General features: G+C 38.0%; 2 protein-coding genes across 2 annotated transcripts in view; one reads left to right on the top strand and one right to left on the bottom strand.

Moving 5' to 3' along the window:
• LOC146001859 (uncharacterized) overlaps positions 1–21,651 on the top strand; it is a 55,795-nt gene that overhangs the window by 16,449 nt on the left and 17,695 nt on the right. The window lies entirely within an intron of this gene.
• On the bottom strand, positions 682–6,704 carry LOC146002668 (uncharacterized). The gene is made up of 3 exons (XM_083140632.1): positions 6,631–6,704; positions 3,797–3,867; positions 682–1,756 (listed from the first exon to the last, which is right to left on the bottom strand). Exons 1-3 carry the CDS (start codon positions 6,702–6,704, stop codon positions 1,041–1,043), a joined length of 861 nt encoding a protein of 286 aa, XP_082996758.1. The 3' UTR covers positions 682–1,040.

Consider the following 21,651-nt stretch of genomic DNA (forward strand, 5'->3'; position numbering starts at 1 on the left):
TCCGAGATGTCAGATTTTTTAATATATTATTCAATATACCATCCCGCACAATCGAGTACAAGGGCCATTTGTGTTGCAATTATTTCTAGGATAAATCATTATCTTACCTCCGTTGCCTGTACTATTTAAAAAAAAATGTCAGGCGCCTAACTACTACACAAAAGACCCCAGGGTTATGCCATGATTCGCGTCCGAACCGGTCAACGTCTCATGGCAGACTGATTGTGTGCCTTTCAGCTAAGCACGGAAGATTACTGCGCATGCGTCCATCCAGTGTTACCAACTAACATTGGTAGATACAATATTCGCCACCTGTATATAAATTCTAAAACAATTTTGCAACATGCAACTTTCGAGGTAAGCTGCTCTGATATGAATATGGTCAAGCAACATACTCGTACAACATACAACTCTAATGTTGCTTTTAGAAACATTAGAATTAATATATATTGCATATTTCTAAGGCATTGGACAATGAAAATAGATTTTCTTAGCATGAGACCTAGATTCGATTCCATGGTATAAATGTGTCGTACATAAGTTACTGGTTGATGATCGATTTGGTTTATTTTACTTCGCTTTTGTGCCACGTTTGGCTAATCGCGAAGATTCAACACACTCACACTCCGTACATTAGTACTGCATCATTTTTAAATAATATAAAATAATGACAAAACAGAGTTGCATAACGATTAATTTTATTGACTACAACAGTATAAAAGTACAAAAAGTTAACAGCGTCGCTGTTGTGTGATTTAACACTACGTAGTGAATATATTATACAATATAGTTGCTATTCGAAGAGGCAGTTCAATAGCTGATGTCGCCATGCACTAGTTGATGCCTATAGAGCTTTGGTTTCAATGCTGCTGGAAGGTGTGTGATACCGTGTGTTTGCTATTGCGGACAAATGATTGGTAATGTGACCCATTGGCTGCCTCGGTTCGTGCTCTAGAACTAGAAGAGTTGTCGCCTCAACCTGGCTCGTCCGTCTAGAAAATAGGTTAGGTATTTAAGAGTTTGTCTTGGTTGTCGTGGCTTTACATGCGGCGTCCATATCTTCCATATCGACTATCGTCGCCACCTCCTCCAATCGGAGGTTCTGGTACTGAAGTATCCGGAGCCTCTGGTAGTGCCGGATTGGCACCACCAGCGCCCTCTTCACCTCCACCCTCTGAGGGGTTGCTTCCTGGAAGGGATGGTTGCTGTGGCAAGTCTGGTTGCTGTGGCAAGTCTGGTTGCTGTGGCAAGTCTGGTTGCTGTGGCAAGTCTGGTTGCTGTGGCATGTCTGGTTGCTGTGGAAGACTAGTATTGCTTACAGCGGATGTGTCTGGTGTCTGTGGAAGACTAGTATTGCTTACAGCGGATGTGTCTGGTTGCTGTGGAAGACTAGTATTGCTTACAGAGGATGTGTCTGGACCGCTAGGCAGTCCTCCGGGTGCCTGTGGTAGCTCGGGGGCTGGCATTGATGGCAGTTGTCTCTTGTACCTTCTGCCTACTGGTGCTTCAGGCTCTGGTGCAGCTGGGGCTTCCGGTGCCTCTGCTTCTCCACCTTCTGATGCTTCTCCGCAGCCCTCGCCAGCACCACCAGAGGGGAAGAAACTGGGGAAACCCCTGCTTCCGTCGCCGCCTTCGCTTCCTCCTGCTCCTCCTGCACTTGGCATTTCTGGTATACCAGGGAAACCAGGCGCACCACCGCAACCAGCCTGGCGTGCGGTCCTCACCTTGGTAGGCGACGCTTCAGTGCCCGTGAAATCTGCAAAAAAACAACGTCATTGCTGTTAGAAAAAGCAGTCAATCGTTTATTCTGGCCTGCAAATGAAAGCAATGTGGCGGCAATGCCTTCTTGAAACAAGGCCTGTACAATGACGTCACCATTACTAGACCTTAGCCACCCTAAGAACAGGCTATTGCGGCAAAATGCTGTTTCTCTGCTGGCTAACTCGTAAAGGAAGGATTCTAGTGTTGCCGATTCTTGCCCAAACAGGGTGGGGCAGCTGTAGACCTAATTTGTTTCTTCGTAAGTAAAAGCGGCAACAGAGGGTCACTGCCATAAATGCATTTCCCGCGCTGGCTGTTATCGTGGTCGCTCTCTAGGTCATGGACCGTAATACAATATCAGTATCACCTTCTCCAGCCGCGGATCCACGAGGAGGGTGTTAGGGGCGATAGCCCCTTCCAACTGTAAGTTTTTTAAGCATGCTATTATGATTAATATTCGTGAAGACTGAAATATTCTGTCTGATTACAAACTTTAAAGATTAATATAAGCATCTATACTCATGATAAGCTAATCGGAACCTGGCTTACAGTATAAATTTTGGTTCGAAAAACTACCTCAAAAGGAGCTCTACCCCGAGATCCCTTGAGATGATAGGTTTTTGTTTTCTTTGTTTATTCCTCATATCTGATCGTTAAGTTTGCGTTGGGAATGGGAGAAATTATGAAGGCGACATGGAATATTAACCATGTATTCCAGCCATGAACCATATTTATGCAAGACCTCTATAAAACATGGAAATCAGCTTGGTTCCTGGTTACAGTACTGTATGTTTATACAAAACAGCGCATATGTAGCCTAGAATTGATTCTCAGGTAAGGTGAGGTACCCGAGTTAAATTAGCTTCTCCCAACTGTAAATTCTGGATCAGCCACTGGCCGTTGCAAATGTATGTTGTTTATTTTTCTCTGTCTAACTTTAGAGTAAATAGAGAGAGATAGAGATTGAAAAGGGAGAGACAGGAATAGAAGTTAAATGATAGAGATGGAAGTAAAGGAAAAAAGCGAAAGGAAGTAAGATTGAGGAAAAGAGTGAAAGATGAGATAGAAGTAGAGATAGAAGGTGATAGAAAACAATTAGAAATACATGGAAAAGAGAAAGAAGGTGGTGATAGAAAATGAATGAGAGAAAAAGAAAGGAGAGAGAATGATGGAAGGAAAAGAAAGAAGCGAAAGGAAGTAAGTTTGAGGAATGAATGAGAGAAAAAGAAAGGGACAGAGAATGATGGAAGGAAAAGAAAGAAGCGAAAGGAAGTAAGATTGAGGAAAAGAGTGAAAGATGAGATAGAAGTAGAGATAGAAGGTGATAGAAAACAATTAGAAATAAATGGAAAAGAGAAAGAAGGTGAGGTTGATAGAAAAGAAACAGAGAAAAAGATAGAGAGGAGAGAAAGAATGAAAAAGAGAGAGAGAGAGAAATTGAAGACAAGTGATGATATACAGAAGTAAATTAAAACGAGGGAAAGTTAAAGATTTAGAGAAAACGAGTAAAGAAGACGGAGAAGGAATGAAAGAGGGTAAAGTGAAAAATACAGAAATGTGTCCTGAATGCCAAAAACCGGACATTTCGTTTAATAATGAAAGAATGAAGGTGATAATGGTGATATCGTGCGACTATAATGCCAATATCGTGACCTACCAATGATGACGTTGCATTGAACAAAAACAGCATGCACAGGCCTTGTTATAAGTTTGGATGTCTCGGTGGCCGAGCACATTGAGGCTCGGTTCTGAAGTTTCTGATTTGAGTCTCGAGCAGGGAATTGTTCTTTCATCATTTTAATTTAATCATCATTCGCTGTGCCTAAAAATAAGAAAATATAACTTTCCCTTAGAACCATATCCTTCCACCTCTCTTTAGGAAACTCCTGAGCTTTGCCGTAAGTTTGAAAATTAACTAGTTAAATGATTAACATGCAAGCTTTCGAATTAAGCCGAGTTCACATGTTAACCCGCTGTTTCGCTTATTTATCAAGGTTTCAGGTTTTACAATTTCTAACAAGTGTAGCCAACTTACCATTGTAAATATTGCCCAGAAGGAGCGCGCAGGCCACAAATTTCCACATGTTTGCGTTTCGACCTAGGTTTCTGAAAGAAAAAAATCAGAAATTAATTCATACAATATACACAAGTATGTCAATATTTCATAGAGAAATCTCATGCTAGCACTGAAACTACATTCTCTCAGCTAGAAGGAATGTACCTTGCACAAACGTAGGCTAACTTTGTTGTTCTTTCATTGAAAGCCTTAAAATGCGTTTATTCTTTCTGGTACTCAGAGTTTGGGCGAAATATTTCCTTAATTATATTGATTGATTTGCTTTATTTTACTTCGCCATTTCTGCCTCTTTTGGCTAATTTGCGAAGATGGGGATGAGTAATGATATGATGAAATTGATGAATGGACACTCACAAACATCCATGCCCAGGCCAGGATTCGAACCCGGGTCCCCTGGCGTCGTAGCGCGAAGTGCTAACCACTCCGCCACGGGGACCGGCTTTAATAATATTGAAAATGAAGCGAGAGTTGTGAGTGAATTTTCGAGGAGGTGGATGGGCCTATGCCCCCTTGCACAGGTTATATAACAATAAGTTGCATTGTTATGGCACACCCTTTTTATATTCAAAAGATGATTCTTCCTTTACATCTGCCGTCTTCCGTGGTGGAGTGGTTAGCACACCGCACAACAACGCCATGGGTCCCAGGATCGAATCCCGACCTGTGCATTGGTTTTCTTTGCGGTGTTTCTTCATCAAAACATCGCCCATTTTCTTCTTCGCGATTAGCCAAAACTGGCAGAAGAGCAATGTAAGATGAACTAAATCAATCAATATTAATTAAATAGATCTTAACATTATGATATCACCCCTCCACGTCCTTCAACGCAAGAGGAAATGACGATCGCTTAATCTTTCGAAAATTGAATTCGCTTAATCAAAAACTTGTACCTTTTCTATGACAATATAACGCTGACTAGGAAGGTTCAGTGATAGTTATCTAGTACCTAGTTCAAAGACTAGGAGGTCCTTAAAGATATAGATTCGAAGACAAATTGTTGTTCTTTCAAAATAAAGTGTAAAATAATTTGGAATAAAAACTAATTAATAATGCACAACTAAAATTGGTTCCTGAAAGTGGCGAAATTAACAGGAGGTGTATAATTTTGGGAAAATAAATTCAAATGTTGAAACTAAGTGGACAAAGGCTCATTCTTGGATTTAAAGGAATCATAGAACCCACAGCTGATTTCAAATCCTGAAAACAAGTGTGATAGGGTGACCATAATGTTTTGGAGTTCAATTTAACCCCCTCCTGGAAAATCAGCTAAGTCTAATTATAAAATAATTTTTATCATTAATGTATTATTTTTATTCATAGATAATGCATCATGATCAAGAAATGAAATATGATTATTATAATCTCGGAATGGCTTACGTAGTGTGTCTCCTTTCATGTTAGTCCTACGCTGAAGTTGAGGAATGCCAGAAGTATTTATTAGAAGAACCAGTTTTCTTGAGAACAATTTTATTCTTCACCAACCATTCATAAAACTACCCCGTCCCCACGGATCTGATACACAATGCGAGATTTGTCTTTGAAGTTTGTGCCAAGACGCACGAATTTAAATTCCTGTTGCAGGTCTGTATTGGAACTACATGTACGCTTCTTGGCCATGCTTTTTCACTGTTCTACAAATCAAATATTGAAACACAAACAAAACAATTCATGATTGTTATGAAGTGCTTGAAACACAGTCCAGCTGTTTCACCAGTGTTGCAATTATGCTAGTTTAAAAATTACATCAATATTTATTATTATTGTTATTATGGCTAGGATTTTCATGACAGCATATTTTTTTTGATAAGGGTGATGTGTTCCCCAAACATATAGAAATTCATATTATGAAGAAACTAATTAAGTTAAGGTGCTTTTTAAGGGCATATTTGGCCATTTTTGCGTGATTTAGCATATTTTGATTGATTTTCGGTCATATTCAGCATATTTTTGCATTTTCAAGCAATATACAATCATTTTCGAAGTGATTCGTTTAAGATTCGTCCTTACTCCCATGTTTACTAGTTTGTTTTGTTCTTTTTTACTGTAGCAAAAAAAAAAAATATTTTAAAATTTAGAGAAAGTATTGATTGTGCATTGCAACTCAGGGCCAATAAAGTGAACTAAAAATAGTACGTGAAAATATCTCAGCATTTAGATATTGATGTTCGAAACACTCAAGTTATAAGGGCATATTTTTCAAATTATAGTGCATATTTTGTAAAATTTTAGGTCATAAGAGCATATTTTGCATATTTTGGTGATTTTTAGGTCATAAAAATCTTAGCCCTAAAATTAATAGTAGTAGTAGTAGCATGAAATGTCTCTCAAATTTAGAGTTGGTTTTCAAGTTTACTCGTAGACTTTGATAAAACATATCGACGAGACGGGTGGGATACGCCTCTGCAATGGGACTGTCACCTTAAAGTGTGATGGTGGGATTAACAATCATAAATCTCAACGCAAAGTGAATAGCCTGACATCAAAGCTGCGGGTGTATTGGAAACTCCGTCGTAGGATCACAACAGCTATATTTGCGACAAAGTGAAAATTCTGACACCAAGAGTGTGCTTTGAAGGGGCACTAGTGGCTGGACAACTGCAATGGGTATCAAGGACCAAGTGAAAATTCTGAAATCACTCATGCGCTTTGGAGAGAATATCTCAGCTTTAACCAAATGTGCGATTCTAATCCTTATTTTTTTGGCGTGACAATAGCCAAAGGATTCAGAACAATGTGCAAATGCTGGAACCAAGTATGTGATTTGTAAACCTGCTGATGGCAGCATACAATACCTGCTCGATTTCTTGACAGCTTGTTTCTTCTGTTCCTCCTGCTTGTGCCTAAGAGGAGAAGCTATGTTTTGCATGAATGGTAGAAGGCAGACCGCCTATTTATACCCACTTTAAACTATTCTTATCAAGAAAACAATTAAAAAACCGCGCGCTTTCTCTTCGAGCTTTGTTTTTGCTTTGATAAGAGAGAAAAGCCAGTGCGACAAAATTATCGTGGTCAGTTATAAGGAAGTGCCATTATTTTGGTTTTCCTCTCGGCGACCGGTCCGCTATCTTGTGGTAATTTTTCATGCTTTGGTGACAGGGCAATGTCGATAAAGCCAAATCGCTTGGAAACCAAGTTTTTAACCTATTTGTTTTACATATCCAGTGCTCTTGTCGTTTTTTCTAATGGGGGGTACATTTTTCATAGGGTTTTTCATCCTTACTCTACATAGAACTTTCAGAGAACTTGTAGGAGAAGTTTTCCAGAATCACTTATGGTAGTTTAAGTATCATGCACAAGGACTGATACAGAGATGGAATGAATGGTATACATAAGCAAATATCCCCATGTATATAGCACCGTGCCACGAAGGCACATTTAGGGGATGGGGCCGAACACATTATCGATCTCTGCGATTTTGGCGGTGATCAAAACCACCGACCGCCTTTACCCCCCCAGGGTTGCTCCACAGGCATAGGCGTCACCAGAAATTTTTGCAGGGAGGGTTGGGCAAATGATGAAAAGTTAAATAGTAGAAAAATGATCAGTTATAAATGTTATTATACAATAATAAATATTATAAACTAACAAAAATAAAATTTATTCGAAATAATAATAATAATTATTATTATTATATAAATGGGAAGACTCAATACACAAAACGAGTGAATACCAGAAGAACTATTTTCCATTATTTCTTTTGCATTTTATGCACTTAGTATCTGAAATGCATTTTGATATTAACTCTTGCATGTCTCGTTCAAGAAAAATCTTTAAGTGTTAGGGGGAAATGCTTTTCATAAAGTTTGTTGTGTGACCTCTCACCTAGAACTGTAATTATTAGAATTTTGAAAACTGTGGAACCATTTGTTTCTTGGATGAAATGGTAGAATATAACCTTGTTCTTGTATTTTTCACTCATTGTTTTCTATCCAATGCATTTTTACTTTCATTATTCTGTTCGAACACTAACTAAATGAACTTTATTTCTGTTCTTAACAATAAGAGTAACAAACTTTCTGGTTTCTTGTATCTTTAAATGGACAATGTCAATTTCCAGGGGGTCCACCGACCCGCTCGACCCCCTGAGGGTGAGCCTCAGAGCCGCTTTATGCGGGGACAAGGCCGATAACATTCCGACCTTAGATCGAACCCAGGTCTTCCGCGTGGCGGCCAGACACCCTACCGACTAGGCCACCCCTGATTTCCCGCGTTATCATAATAATGTCATAATTTATTTATTAATATTAAATTTCAAGGGTACATATTCATTTATGTATAAAGTGTAAAATATTAGTAATTGAGGTCGGGGTATCTTTAAGCCGTGATCTCACAAATGTTGAGAACCACTGGTACAGTGGGATCCATGAGTATTACCGTGCAAATTGTCCATCACCATGTTCGTGCACTTTATTTGACCCAGTAAGAGCTTTAAGAATTAAAAGAAAACTCAAAACAAGCTGTTGACAACTTCTGCACTAGCATACATAAAAATCCATCGCTTAAAAACACACAGGATGTAAGAGAAAAATTACTGAAAATAGTCATGGACAATTGGCACGGTAATACTCATGGATCCCACTGTACACCAGTTCATCTTCACTGTAAGCGATCAGATATTTTTTTCGGTGTTTGTTTATTTTATTATTCTTCACTTACACACTTCGTTCTCATGAATTTGTACTTTTATTGCCATTTTTCCTATCCTGTTCATCATAATTGGATCGCACACTTCCTGTTTGAACCTTTCGTCCAGTCGAAATCAGGGTGGATAAGAATCATGTTTTTTATTTAAAAAAATCATTTTTCTTGATCTTTTTTATATAAATGGGATTTTTTTATTTCAATCTATTTTTTTTATTTTAAAAAAAACCACTTAAAATTGCTTGTATGTTGTTTGGCACCATACATATAGATATATGTTTTTCATAAAAAGTTTTTTTCTAGAAAACAGCCCTGTAAAATATTTGAACAGTTTGATTACATTATAAGTAAATATGCATTTTTTTTGTTTCTGACACTGTATCTACTATGGAAATGTTTGTTGAGTGTGTTAATGAAACTAATAATAATTTCAGTAACTATTCTTCCAGTAAAAATAGAACATTCTGGATGTTCTATATAATTGTAACATAAAATATTAACTTAAATATTTTTATAGCCTTTGTAGCGGAATTTTGGAGATTTTTTTAATAGTTCTAAAAATATCAGCTGGCATGTTTATTTACAGTTTAATGATAATGACACTATTTATGGTTTAACATGATTAGTATTGTGTATACTTTATACACAAAATGTTTGCTATTTATGCCTATAATAATTATTGAGCTCTAAATCAAGAGAAATGTGTGTTTAAATTTCCTTTCGTATGAGCTTCACCCCGTCAGTACATATATTTTGTTTCCTTTCTTAGAGGCTAATAAACATCATTAAATGATTACGAGATTAATGTACTTTCACCAAAAGATATTGTGATATCTACAAAATACTTATGCACACTATTCTATAAATTATTTATTTAAATCAATCCAACTTAGTTGAAATACTTACTTGCTACATTGATACCTGCTTATTTCTGTTTATTTGCCTCTTTTGTAGCTTACGACAGTTGCAATAAGAAGCAGTGAGAATATAATTGAATGGAAAATTAATAAAATTGTACAATGTACAGTAAAACCTCGTTAATCCGGATCCCGATAAGCCAGACTTCGCTTAATCCGGACAGGCAAAAAAAAAAAAGTAGAATTCAAGGTTCTAATGTGGCTAGAAGTCAACAAGAGAACTTCCTAAAGAAAAGGCAGTCAACCACTGACGAAATTCTGTTTCCCGCAGACTTTATACTGTACTGTATAGTGTATTTAGGCCTATGCCCTTTAAATGCACCATAATAAACGTGTTTTGTTGCTATAGACGGAGTTTTAATGCACTTTCTACTGTTCTTTTAGGTTATTTCAGTTAATCCGGACTTCCGTTAAACCGGTCAACTTATCCCCCCATTAGTCCGGATTAACGAGGTTTTACTGTAATTATTTCCCTGCAGAACCTTGAAAAATTCGAATATCTCAAAGGCCATGCATTTTATTTAGAAAATAAGTATTTGAATACACAGCTTGTTTCATGAGAAACACGTCTATATTACAGAAGATGTCCATCCAGAGTCGAATTCGACAATGCCTATTTGCAAAAGTTGCTTGCAAGATGTCCTCGCTGATTGCTACAATTTGGCGTCGAATGTTCTTTTCCAGTTCCATATTTCTTTTTAAGCCACTCCACACGGAAGTGTCAGCCAGCATTAGGTCAGGAGATCTTGGTGGCCGCAAATTCTATGAAATTATTCTCCTTCCAAAACGAACATTAAGGAATGCTTAATGTGAAGTGTGGCACCATCCTGCTGAAAGTAGCCGTTTTGCAGCTCGTAGTCATCAAGTTGGTTCACAACTTCGTTGAAAAGTTGCAGTTATCTTGAAGGATGGGACCAATTATTCGACGTCTGAATATTGCGCATCATACATCTGCCTTTTTTCAAGTGTAGTGACTCTTCATGATTCACATGTGGTTGTTCTGACGCCCTCATGCGAGTATCCTAATATTCCAAGAGTTGACGTATCCACTTAGATGAAACCATGCTTCATATGTAAACCATGTGATGGCTATCAGTTAGACGCGTTCATGCACCCCGTTCTGTAACCATTTCCAATTCGGCACTCTTGTCTGTACACTCACCGGCAATAAAATGGGACCTTTAGATCCTAAAATACCCGCTTAAGTACATGGAATTATGTGTGTTGCCTAACTCCGGGACGATAGCCCTTGATTTAGCCAACACATTGCAGGGAAGCCACTAGGCATCCCATTTTTATTGCTGGTGAGTGTACATCCAGCGGCATATTGTACATTCGTGTACGATAGTCACGCGGTAAGCCTTCAGTTGTGCAAGCTTTACCGCTCTCTGAATAAGACACCTGAAAAAGTGTGCGTAGAAATCTTTGACGAAGTTGCATTGCATCTGCCAATATTTACCTTAGACATTGGTGGCTTGCCACCCGCACAGACATCCACAACGCTTCCTGTCCTCTTCTATTTCTCCAAACTTGTAAATATCTACTATTCTAGGGCCACTTAATCTATCTGAGTGGTGTTAAGAAGTGCGATTGAAAAAGAAAACTTCCCTTGAACAACTCTAGTCATTAATATTTATTCTTAAAATATATTTCGTCACATTTTAAAAACAGTTTCTATCTTAATATCCAGGAAGGGAGCAATATATCTACAAGATGGACAAACGAAGAGTTTTCGAAAGAAATGTTACAAGAAAGAGTAGTTTGACTTTAAAGGTGAAAGCGAATGTCATTATTAAGGAACGGATTTTAAGGTGCAGTACTTTTCCAAAAATATAGGTGTTTTCATACCGATTGTTTGAGATATGTATTTTAGGACATGAAATAAACTAAAATGAACACACTTTGTTGCACCTTTTAGTGAGATTAGCACATTTATCACTTTTTTGCCCCTCTTTAATGCTTGAGCACCGTTTTTCTTTCCTTTTCTTTCATGTTTTGTTTAATGATTGGACAGAGAAATAAATGGTTTTCACTCTTCTTGACCAGCTACATAAAATCCTATAGTCTCATTTTGTAGAGAAGAACGAGAGCTATAAAATGGTGTAATATAATCATTGCAGCCCCAATAGTTCCCAAGATAATATAGCAAAACCCGCGAGAGAAAACACAAACTCCAACGAAACCTATTCGTCAGAACGACTGTTCTCTCTGCGGTCCGCGCGCATTATATACAGAAGGGGCAGAAAAAGAGAACATTGAATAAAGGCATTTTATCAGCACATTTTTCAGAACCTTTCTTTCCCTTTCCAGACTAATTTTGCACCTTAAAATTCGTTTCCTAGTCATTACGTTTGTTTTAGTAGGACATTCAAGGTCATTTGAAGGCAGTCAAGAGACCTAACTTTTTGTTTATTACTATTATTCCTCTTGCAAAAATAAACATTTGTAGAAACCATTTTCCTATTCAGCGCGTAATTTCACAGATATTTGTGTGATAACGTCGTCGCCTTGTATTCAAAAGGTTCCGGGTTCGTTAGCTGGTGGAGGCACAGTGGTTTGGTATTCCACATCAAGCTGTAGGTCCAGACCCGATTAGCCTCTCTGTGTATAAAATGGACTTACATCAAAAATTCAAATTTAAAGTACAGGGTGTTCCGTTCAAACCTCCCACATTTCAATTCATCATTGCTAAAAGGTTATGAAACATAATGGAATGCGATTGTAGCACAAATAATATGCAATCGCAGAACCTCCGGATTGTTTAATAACACTTCCAGTCGCCAAAAACTTCGCACACCATGCCTTAATGATTTTCCCATCAGGTGCTTCACCTCCATATTCTCTCCGGTATTTTCTTTGCACTGTAATGATTGGTTTGGTCTCCGCATACCACAATATAGATTGTGCGCGCTGCTGCGGAGTCGCCATTGTGCTTTATGCGATTGTGGCGCTGCATAATGAGAGAACGGTGAACTTCGAGGTCATGCAATAAAATTCTTTGAGTTTCTCTTTCGTCTAGTACCACTCGCATTCCATTATGTTTCATAACCTTTTAGCAATGATGAATTGTAATGTGGGAGGTTTGAACGGAACACCCTGTATATAATATTTGTGTTAAAAACATTAGCCGCTTTTACAATCAAGATACTTTAACTGCTTTAAATGTACTTACATTATTAATATTATTTTTATTATAACAGCACAGGCAGTGAATAATGACAAGAATTGTTATCCCATTCTACAAAGATATTATTATCTATCAGCAGCGAAAGAGAAAATGGAAAACTTCTTTTTTAAAGCTGAAATTGCAAGGATATTATCGACAATATACAAGCTACCGCTTTCAAATAACGGTATGTTGTTAAGGCGATAACTTATATCGTGTTAGATTTATTTAAACGAGAAAAAGCACATTTATCTGGAATTATACTTGAGTGTCTCTGGTAAACAAAATTATTAGCTTACCCCATTCAGATACAGTTTCCGTGCAGGATATAGCAGGTGACACAAGAAGAAATTTTCATTTGTTCATTTGTTAAGGTTGGAAAAATTTTTTATTAGTATTAATAATTACTAGTACAGCAATTGCTTGTACATTAATACGTTATATTTTAATAGTTTCATTACAGATCCATTAACAACTGATCCAGGTTGGCTTTTGCATTAGAGAAGAATGCACTTTTCCGGACTTCGCTCTACGAGCTCACTATTTAACATAGCGCTAACCCCCTCTCGCAGTTTATCACGCAGGAGTCCCTAGATAAGGCTGTCGCTCTCTGGGTATCTCTCTGTTTTTATAGAATTAATTGATGAGAGATGAAATTAATGAAGGGACACTCACAACGAACACCCATGTCCAGGTGAGGATTCGAACCCAGGACCCCTGGCGTCGTGGCGCGTTGTGCTAACCACTACGCCACGGAGGTCGGCGTGGGCTAAATTACAGTTGCGTCTCGTCCCTTGGGGCTTCCGGGGCTTAGCCCCTAAAGAAAAACGGACGTATTGACGTAATTATCAATCACCATAACGCATAACTATCACACAGCGATTTTTCCCCACGTAAATTCATCGTCTGTTGCAATGAACACGACAGCGCTCCTAGCGGCATTGATGTCAATTATCGGTTTCCGGGGCACGTCGCAAAGGAAGGCGTGGCGTACACCCACCTACGCTACAGTGAAGGTCACATGCTAGCACAGAGAGGAGGGGAGATTGCAATGGATTTGAATGCTGATTCGGGGCTAGTTCCGTTGCGCCGCGTTCGATCTCGCGTGTTGTACTGTAATGTTGTGGTGGCTTTCATTCGCTATGTTTGAGTGAGTTTGGCAGGGTTGATGTTCGAACACAAATTGATGAAGGACATAGGCTGTCAATTACAAGACACCATGAATTTGTCCTAAAAAATAGGCATATATTAAATAGAATTATCGATTGCTTAAAATTCGGTGGTCGACATGAACTTGCTCTACGAGGACATAATGAAAGAGAACAATCTTTAAACAGAGGCATCTTCCCATATTTATTATCCCTTCATAGAAGAGGGAAAACTAAAGAGGGAACTTCGTGTTCTTTATTGTAGTGAAGAGTTGAAAAACATAAACTCTATCAGTAGATTGCATTCATTTTTTATTTAAAATTATTTAGAGGGTACCTTTTCAGAAACAGTAAAAATGACAAACATAGTTTTAATAACTCCAGTGGCAACAGCTGAATCTGAACGATGTTGCAGCACATTGAAGCGTATTAAAAGCTACTTAAGAAATGCAATGGGACAAGACAGACCAAATGCCTTGGCACTTGTTTACAATAGAATACATTTCAAACATAGAGGGCTTCAACGAAAAAGTAATAACAAAATTTGCTGAGCAGAAGAACAGGAGTCAACGTTCGTAGAAAGGTATGTTTCACTACAATACCTGTTTCTTTTGTAATCATGTGAATTGTCATTATATTTTAAATACTTTAAAAAAAATAAGTCCAGTTTTGTAGTTTAGAAGAAGATAAATACCCGTTGTTTTGTAATTCATGTAATTTGTCATTAAATTTTAAATTCTTTCAAGTTTTGTAGTCTAGAAGAAAAAAATATCTATTTTTTGTAATTCATGTGAATTGTCATTATATTTTAAATTCTTTAAAAAATAAGCCCCGGCCAAATTTGAGGACACGAGACGCCACTGCTAAATTATTAAAGACCGTATTGCATTGTCGCTTTTGTACCTCTTCAGGTTTCTGTAACCAAATAACAAATCCAAAATATGCGTGTTCTCAACTCAAAGTTATAATGCCTATTACCATTCAGCGAATTAAACTAATTGTAACTACACAATGCAAAACCTAATCCTACTAATAAAAATTCAAAACTTTATCTTACCAATATCAACTAATGCAAGTAACCGGAACTAGAATTATCATCATCCCTGCGTCTGGTAGCCCCACTCAACTCAAAGTGCATTTTTTGAATGAAGCTTTTTCCTAAAATATGCTCTTCTCTCCTTACTTGGGTTCCACGCAATGCTAAGGCTATCACTATTACTTCTGAGAAGTGAGTTCCTTAATTGCTTTATAGTTTTACAACCTATTTCCGAGACATGTTTTTGGCGTTAAGAAAAGCTACAGGTCATGCTTCCTAAATAAATAGGCTAAAAGCAATACCAGCGGGTGTTTTCAGATCGTGTTTTTCCAGAAACTTAGATTTTCTTAGAACTTAATTCCACTTTGACCTCCCCGCTAGACACAACAAAACTTTTCCCAAATAACAACTTTGGAATATGAGAATTAACAAGATTCCCTTCCTCCCTCAAGCAACTTTGCATCCTACTTGTACGCAACTTCGCAGCACACATTCATGCTTTTCTCTCTTAGAAACCAAATAAACTTTCATTCACGGGTTCGAATCCCGGTCTGGGCATGGATGTTTGCGAGTGTCCATTCGTCAATTTCATCATATCATCACTCATTCATAGCTTTGCAAATTAGCCAAAAGTGGTACAAAAAGCGAAGTAAAATAAAGCAAATCAATCAATGTGAGAATTCATGTCGCCTTTCTCTCCAAATGTAACTTTCCACCATATGTGTATGCAACTTCGCAGCACACATTCATGATTTTTCTTCTTTCGAGCCTTCGCACTACCCCCATCAGGCACACAATAAACTTTCATCCCAGATAATATATTTGAAATGTGAGAATGAAGGAGATGATTCATGTCTTTGGTTATTCTCTTAGAATACAAATTTTAATTTTTCTATCTACTAGCATATGTATAGGATATTGTCATGCAACAGTGACAATCTTTCACAGTACGTTCAGGACATCAAGATGACCAACTTTTCTCATTAACAATCAGTCATTGAGATCTCGTTTGAGTTTTTTCCTTGTAATTCCACTTAATTCACAGATAGGCTAATCGATGCAGTATGCGTTCTATTGGTGAAATTCTCAATGCGACATGTCGCATGTCGCTTCAGTGTGAAATCTCCTTCAGAGTTCACTGTGAAGTTTCCGTGGCGTGATATATTGTATTTGGTTTTGTTTAAGCGCAGATAGGCTTATCAGGGCTGGATAGGATATTAACGACTGTGTCATGTGTCTTGAACCGGGGATCCTTTCATTACGAGAAACAATGTTACTGCTACACCATCGGGGAGGAACTTGGTCTCTTGATAAAAGACCTGCCCTAACCCCTTATTGTGAGGAGGGTGCAAATAGCACCGACACACACATTAAATATGTAAAGAATATATTATTCAGTTTATAATTTTGTGATATTGTTTAACAAATGCAAATAGGGTAAAAGAAGGGATGTTCGCCATGCTGGGAATTTCGCCGTACTTTTGGTTTTTGTAATCGTAGATAGAAACTATAGGTTGGAAACACTCATTGATGCCTGTAAAAATCAAGTAACATGTGCCTTGTTTCCAATGACATCTGCAGTGTGGTGAGCGAACTAGCAAGCAAGCAGTACAGTTTGGAATGCGCAGTTGCGTCTACACAGAAGGCAAAAGGAAGGTGCCGAATTTCAACACTACGTTGGAAATTGTCATTTCGTGGCAGATTTTCTTCCTTTTCATTATTGATATCGTAACCTCAAACCGTAAGAATGTCGTGAAAAGATTTGCTTTGGAAAGCGTGCATGTATACAAGCAAACATAAGTTGTTTTCTTTCGACCTTGCATTTGCTGGTAAATTCGCCAGAGTAACAGAAAATGTGTCGAATTTCCCTTCTTACAGGCGATCTTTCACACACAACTTCTTCACAATGCATATGAACATTTAGGCCTATGTTTCTTAAACATGTTTGTATTATATCTTTTTAAGCAGTTTTGTTGTCATTTGTAGGTCTTTTACACTTTGTTGTCTGAGTTATTGGCAACAACTTGGTATTTCATACACTTAAACTGACGATAAAATGATAAATAAGTTATATGGCGAATTTCCCAGCATGTGGCGGGAATTTCGCCACTTTCCCTCATTTTAGTATGTTTAATATTACGTCATAAGTATAAGTAACACAGTATTAATGTTATATTTCTCATAATCTGCAATGACTACTTTTTGTATCGTATAAATTTTCTCCTTCTTCCCCAATTCGTTTAGAAGGAAAAAAATGAAAAGCATTTTGGTGGCGAACTTCCTCCCCTCCTTTACCCTATAAATGTAAATTTATTAAAAATGGTCGGTTCTCAAAGGATATTCTCAATATCCTTTGAGACCGCAGTCTGAGGAGTCTGTTAAGCAATGTCGCGCATGACGGTAGAGAATGGGTGAAAGCGAGTGGGTGGAGCAAAGCAGTGCGCGCTGCTGCAAACGACTGGTAGCTGCATCCTCTCGCTCGTTCATTGGTCGAGCCCTATCCAGAGATTCTCGGCATATTAGATTGTAGCGTGGCTTAAAATGGACAGTATTTTCTAAGGTTTTGGGCCGGCTCCCGTGGCGGACTGGTTAGCAGATCGCGCTACGAAACCAGGGATCCAGGGTTCGAATCCCGGCCTGGGTGTTTATGAGTGTCCATTCATCAATTTCATCACATCATCATTCATCCCCATCTTCGCAATTAGCCAAAAGTGACAGATAAGCGAAGTAAAATAAACCAAATCAAATTTAAGGGTTTGGGAACTTGCATACATAACCATCCCCAGTGAGTGATTAGACAAAACCGACCTCCCTGCCGGAGTGGTTAGTACAACGCGCTCCGACTCTAGAGGATCCGGTTACGATTCCCAGCCTGGGTATTCTTTGTGAGTTTCCCTTCATCATTACATCACTCATCGTCACGATTTGCCAAAAGTGGTAGAAAAGCGAAGTGAAATAAACCACGCATCAATATCTGATAAAATACATCGCTTTTAGAGTTATAATTGATTTAAAAAACTTATTTGGGAATACATATATCTCGAGTAACTTTCCATTCAAAGGACGACTTTTACGAAAAAAACTGGAAATAGTTTTTCTGTCTAGCTCTTTTCCTTCCTTGTTTAAATCGGATGATAAGAAGCCGTTGCTAATTTGTTACTAATTGTAGGCTGGCCAAGGTGTGATTAGTGCTACTTGGTGCAGTACTGGTCCCTTGTAGCAGTTCTAGTTATAGATATGGACTTCGATATGACAGCTGTTAATTGCTTTACAAGTCGCTTTGTTTTTTTTTGTTAATTTTGCGGTTTAATGGCCTTTGGAAGGGTATTGTCTCCCCCTCCACAGGTTAAACTAATATTTTCAAAGAAATGTTAAGCCGACTTCCGTGGCGTGGTGGTTATAGCCAGGGGTCTCGGTTTCGAATCCCGACCTGGTCATGGTTGTTCTTTGTGAGTGTCGCTTCATGAATTTCATCATATCATTAGTCATCCTCATATTAGCGATTATCCAAAAGTGCAGATTAAATTAAACCAAATCAGTCAATCAATGAAAAGTTGAATAACAATCTGATCACTCTGATCTTCAAAGTTATTCTGATTTCAGGGATTGGGTGATTAGAGTTGCGTTATCCTCATTTTCAGAGAATGGATATTTGTTGGACTGTCTTAATTTCGGAGAATGGATTTTTAAAGAGCTATGTACGTTACGTACGTTACTCTTTATGCAGAGAATGAACCTTTAAAGAGCTATGGCATTCTCTCATCTGCAGAGAATGAGTTTTAAAGAGATATATCATTCTCATCTTCAGAGAACGGAACGAACCGTTAAAAAGCTATGACATTATCATCTTCAGAGAACGAACCTTTAAAGAGCTACGACATTCTCATCTTCTGAGAAAGAACCTTTAGAGAGCTATGACATTCTCATCCAGAGAATGAATTTTTCAAGAGCTATGTTATTCTCATCTTCAGAGAATGAAACTTTAAAAGCTATGGCATTCTCATATTGAGAGAATGAAACTTTAAAAGCTATGGCATTCTCATCTTGAGAGAGAGAACCTTTATAGAGTTATATCATTGTCATCTTTAGAGAACATATCTTTAAAGAGCTATGTCATTCTCATCTTCATAGAACGAACCATTAAAGAGCTATGTCGTTCTCATCTTCAGAGAATGAGCCTCTAAAGATTTATATCATTTTCATCTTCAGAAAACATACCTTTAAAGAGCCATGGCAGTCTCATCTTCAGAGAATGAATTTTGAAAGAATTATGTCATTCTCATCTTCAGAGAACGAACCTTTAAAGAGCTATGGCATTCTCATCTTCAGAGAATTAACTTTTAAAGAGCTATATCATTCTAATCTTCAAAGAACGAACCTTTAAAGAGCTATGACATTCTCATCTTCAGAAAACGAATGTTTAAATATCTTACGTTGTTCTCATCTTCATACAGATAATTAACCTTCAAAGAGCTCCGTACGTTACTATTTATTGTCAGAGAATAAACCTTCGAAAAGCCTAATGAGCTATGCCATCAAGGACGACCGCAAGGAATGGGGCAGAGGGTGCACTTGAAATGTAAAATTTTCATGCAATTCCAATGGTGAAGTTGTAGCGATATTTTGTTACAAATAATATATTTTTAGATGATTAACAGTTCAAATTTTCACCACCAGGTGGAAATATAGCGCTGAAAAGACAATATAAGTTGCATGCGCGGAAGTCCATTTTTAGTTTATGTTAAGTGAACAGTTTTCAATATGCACATCGTCCCTTTGGAAACGTAAGGCAGCATGATCAATGATTCAGCAGCGGGATGTTGTTCACTGTGGATCATATTTCAGAGCCACATCTCCGGCTGGTGGTGAAAATTTGAACTATTCTTTTCATCAGCATTCGATTCTCCATGATTTCCATAGCCTCTATATCAAGTTTCACCGCAATCCGTTGCCTCGAACGATCACCAGAGGACTCTGAGTACGCTACTTGCAGGTCTTGTCACTCAGAAATTTCACATTTACGGACCCACGTTGACACAACTTTGTTTTTCTTCTCTATGCACGAGGAAATCCATTCCTGAAATATTGCCCTGTACTTTCGTTACATCCTGTATAGGCTGATGGAGAATCGAATTAAGAGGAAGGGAAAACTTGAAGAAGACATCAAGATAACATGACAAAGTTTCAAGCGAAAAACATCCGTCTTAAGCCTCGGCTGGATGTTGAAAGAAATCCAAATTTCGAGGGTGTCGTTAGTTCCGTTCTAACAACAGTACCAAGGGAACACGAGGGAGGCGCTGACGTCGCTTTCAAGAAATTCTCCTTTTCCCAGTCACAAATCTCCCATATTCTTACCATCGTTACCCAGTTTCAGCAACCCGACCTCGCTGCTTTTACGATCTAGCAGGGAGAGGGGGAGAATGAATGGTCGTTCCCACTGCCCATTGACAGATGTGCCGAAACCCTGAAGAATAACTGTTTTCCTTTCCTTAGTTGAAAAAACCTTACACATCGTCCTTTGAGATTACCAGCCTATGCACTGTGAAGCTGCATGCTTCTTTTTGTTTCCGTCGGTACATTCATTTCGTTACAGTAAAATGGCCAACTAACATAGATTATGTAGTAAAATACCTAAAATATAAATTCTCCGCTTTGGAATCAGGATTCTGTTGTTTCTGTTCTCGTACAAGAAGCTACACACTTTGTGTTATCAGGGCTTCTCCGATGGCGTAGTGGTGACGTCGTCGCCTTGTAATCAAGGGGTCCCGGGTTCGATACCCGCTGTAGGTCCAGTCCCGATTAGCCTTACTGTGCATAAAGTGGACTTAAAACACCAATTCAACAACAACAACAACACCAATTCCAATTCAGATTAGTCTGTCCGATACCCGGTGGAGGCAAATGGCACAGTGGTTCGGATCCCACTTTCAACTGTAGACCCAGTCCCGATTAGACTTCCTGTGCATAAAGTGGACTTAAAACAACAAATCAATCAATCAACCAAGATTAGTCAAAAGCAGGCACGTATCAAGAAATATATTTCGGGGGGGAGAGTCCGAACCAAGTCTCAGAAATAATAATAATATAAATGATGAAATTAAAGTAGTCACATTAGATTAATGACATTAATTAAATATGTAAATTAATTAATAATGTATTATTATTATTACTTGAATAGGCAAAAATACGGTGTAAGAACAGGGATATAACAACACATATTCTTTATCTAGCTTAGGTGTAGTTAATATCGCAGAAAAATGAAATGAGAAATGAATGTCAAATAGATCAAGGATCGAATATTTATTGAATATGAATATGGTCCTATAAAATGCACACACATGGCATTTAGACGATTAAGAACGTGTGTTTTATGGAATCATGTCAGCCAAGACACATTTTCACCTCACTCAAGGTCAAGGATTATGTGAATTCAATTGAAATTGTACCAATATCTACAACTGAATGTGAATGCGGGTTCCGTGTCATGAATCTAACCTTTACTGAACAGAGGCAGATTAAATATTTGGTTGAATCATAGAATACATTGCCGTAAATCAATTTCAGTGTTGGTGTTTTATTTTCATTTGGTATGAGCTCAAATTACCATTTTAATCATTCGTTTTAAAAGTAATTCAAACACAAAAATGGTTATTGGGGGTTATTTTGAGTTTTTTCGACTTTATTACTACCTTCATTTGAATTTTTTATTTTCTAAAAATTTCGGGGGGTGGCTGTAGCTCCTTTAGCACCCCCTCTGCGTATGGCAGTGCCCTCTGGGTCTCCCTCCCCTAAATAGTCCTCGGCTCAAAAGTGACAGAAAAGCCAAGGTGAATTCCTTTTTATAATCTCTAATTCTCCGAAACTATTCTTTTTGGAATGAAAAAAAAAGATTAAAGTTGATTTCC

The sequence above is a fragment of the Lepisma saccharinum genome, chromosome 18, assembly GCF_977018435.1.
Source record: "Lepisma saccharinum chromosome 18, izLepSacc3.1, whole genome shotgun sequence".
NCBI lineage: Eukaryota > Metazoa > Arthropoda > Insecta > Zygentoma > Lepismatidae > Lepisma > Lepisma saccharinum.

What these genes read in the sequence shown, in the direction of transcription:
- LOC146002668 (XM_083140632.1), bottom strand. Translation starts at nt 6,704, where the DNA reads ATGCAAAACATAGCTTCTCCTCTTAGGCACAAGCAGGAGGAACAGAAG. An exon ending in GCTGTCAAGAAATCGAGCAG is followed by an intron (nt 3,868 to 6,630) that starts GTATTGTATGCT and finishes TTTTTCTTTCAG; the next exon opens with AAACCTAGGTCGAAACGCAA. An exon ending in TCTGGGCAATATTTACAATG is followed by an intron (nt 1,757 to 3,796) that starts GTAAGTTGGCTA and finishes GTTTTTTTGCAG; the next exon opens with ATTTCACGGGCACTGAAGCG.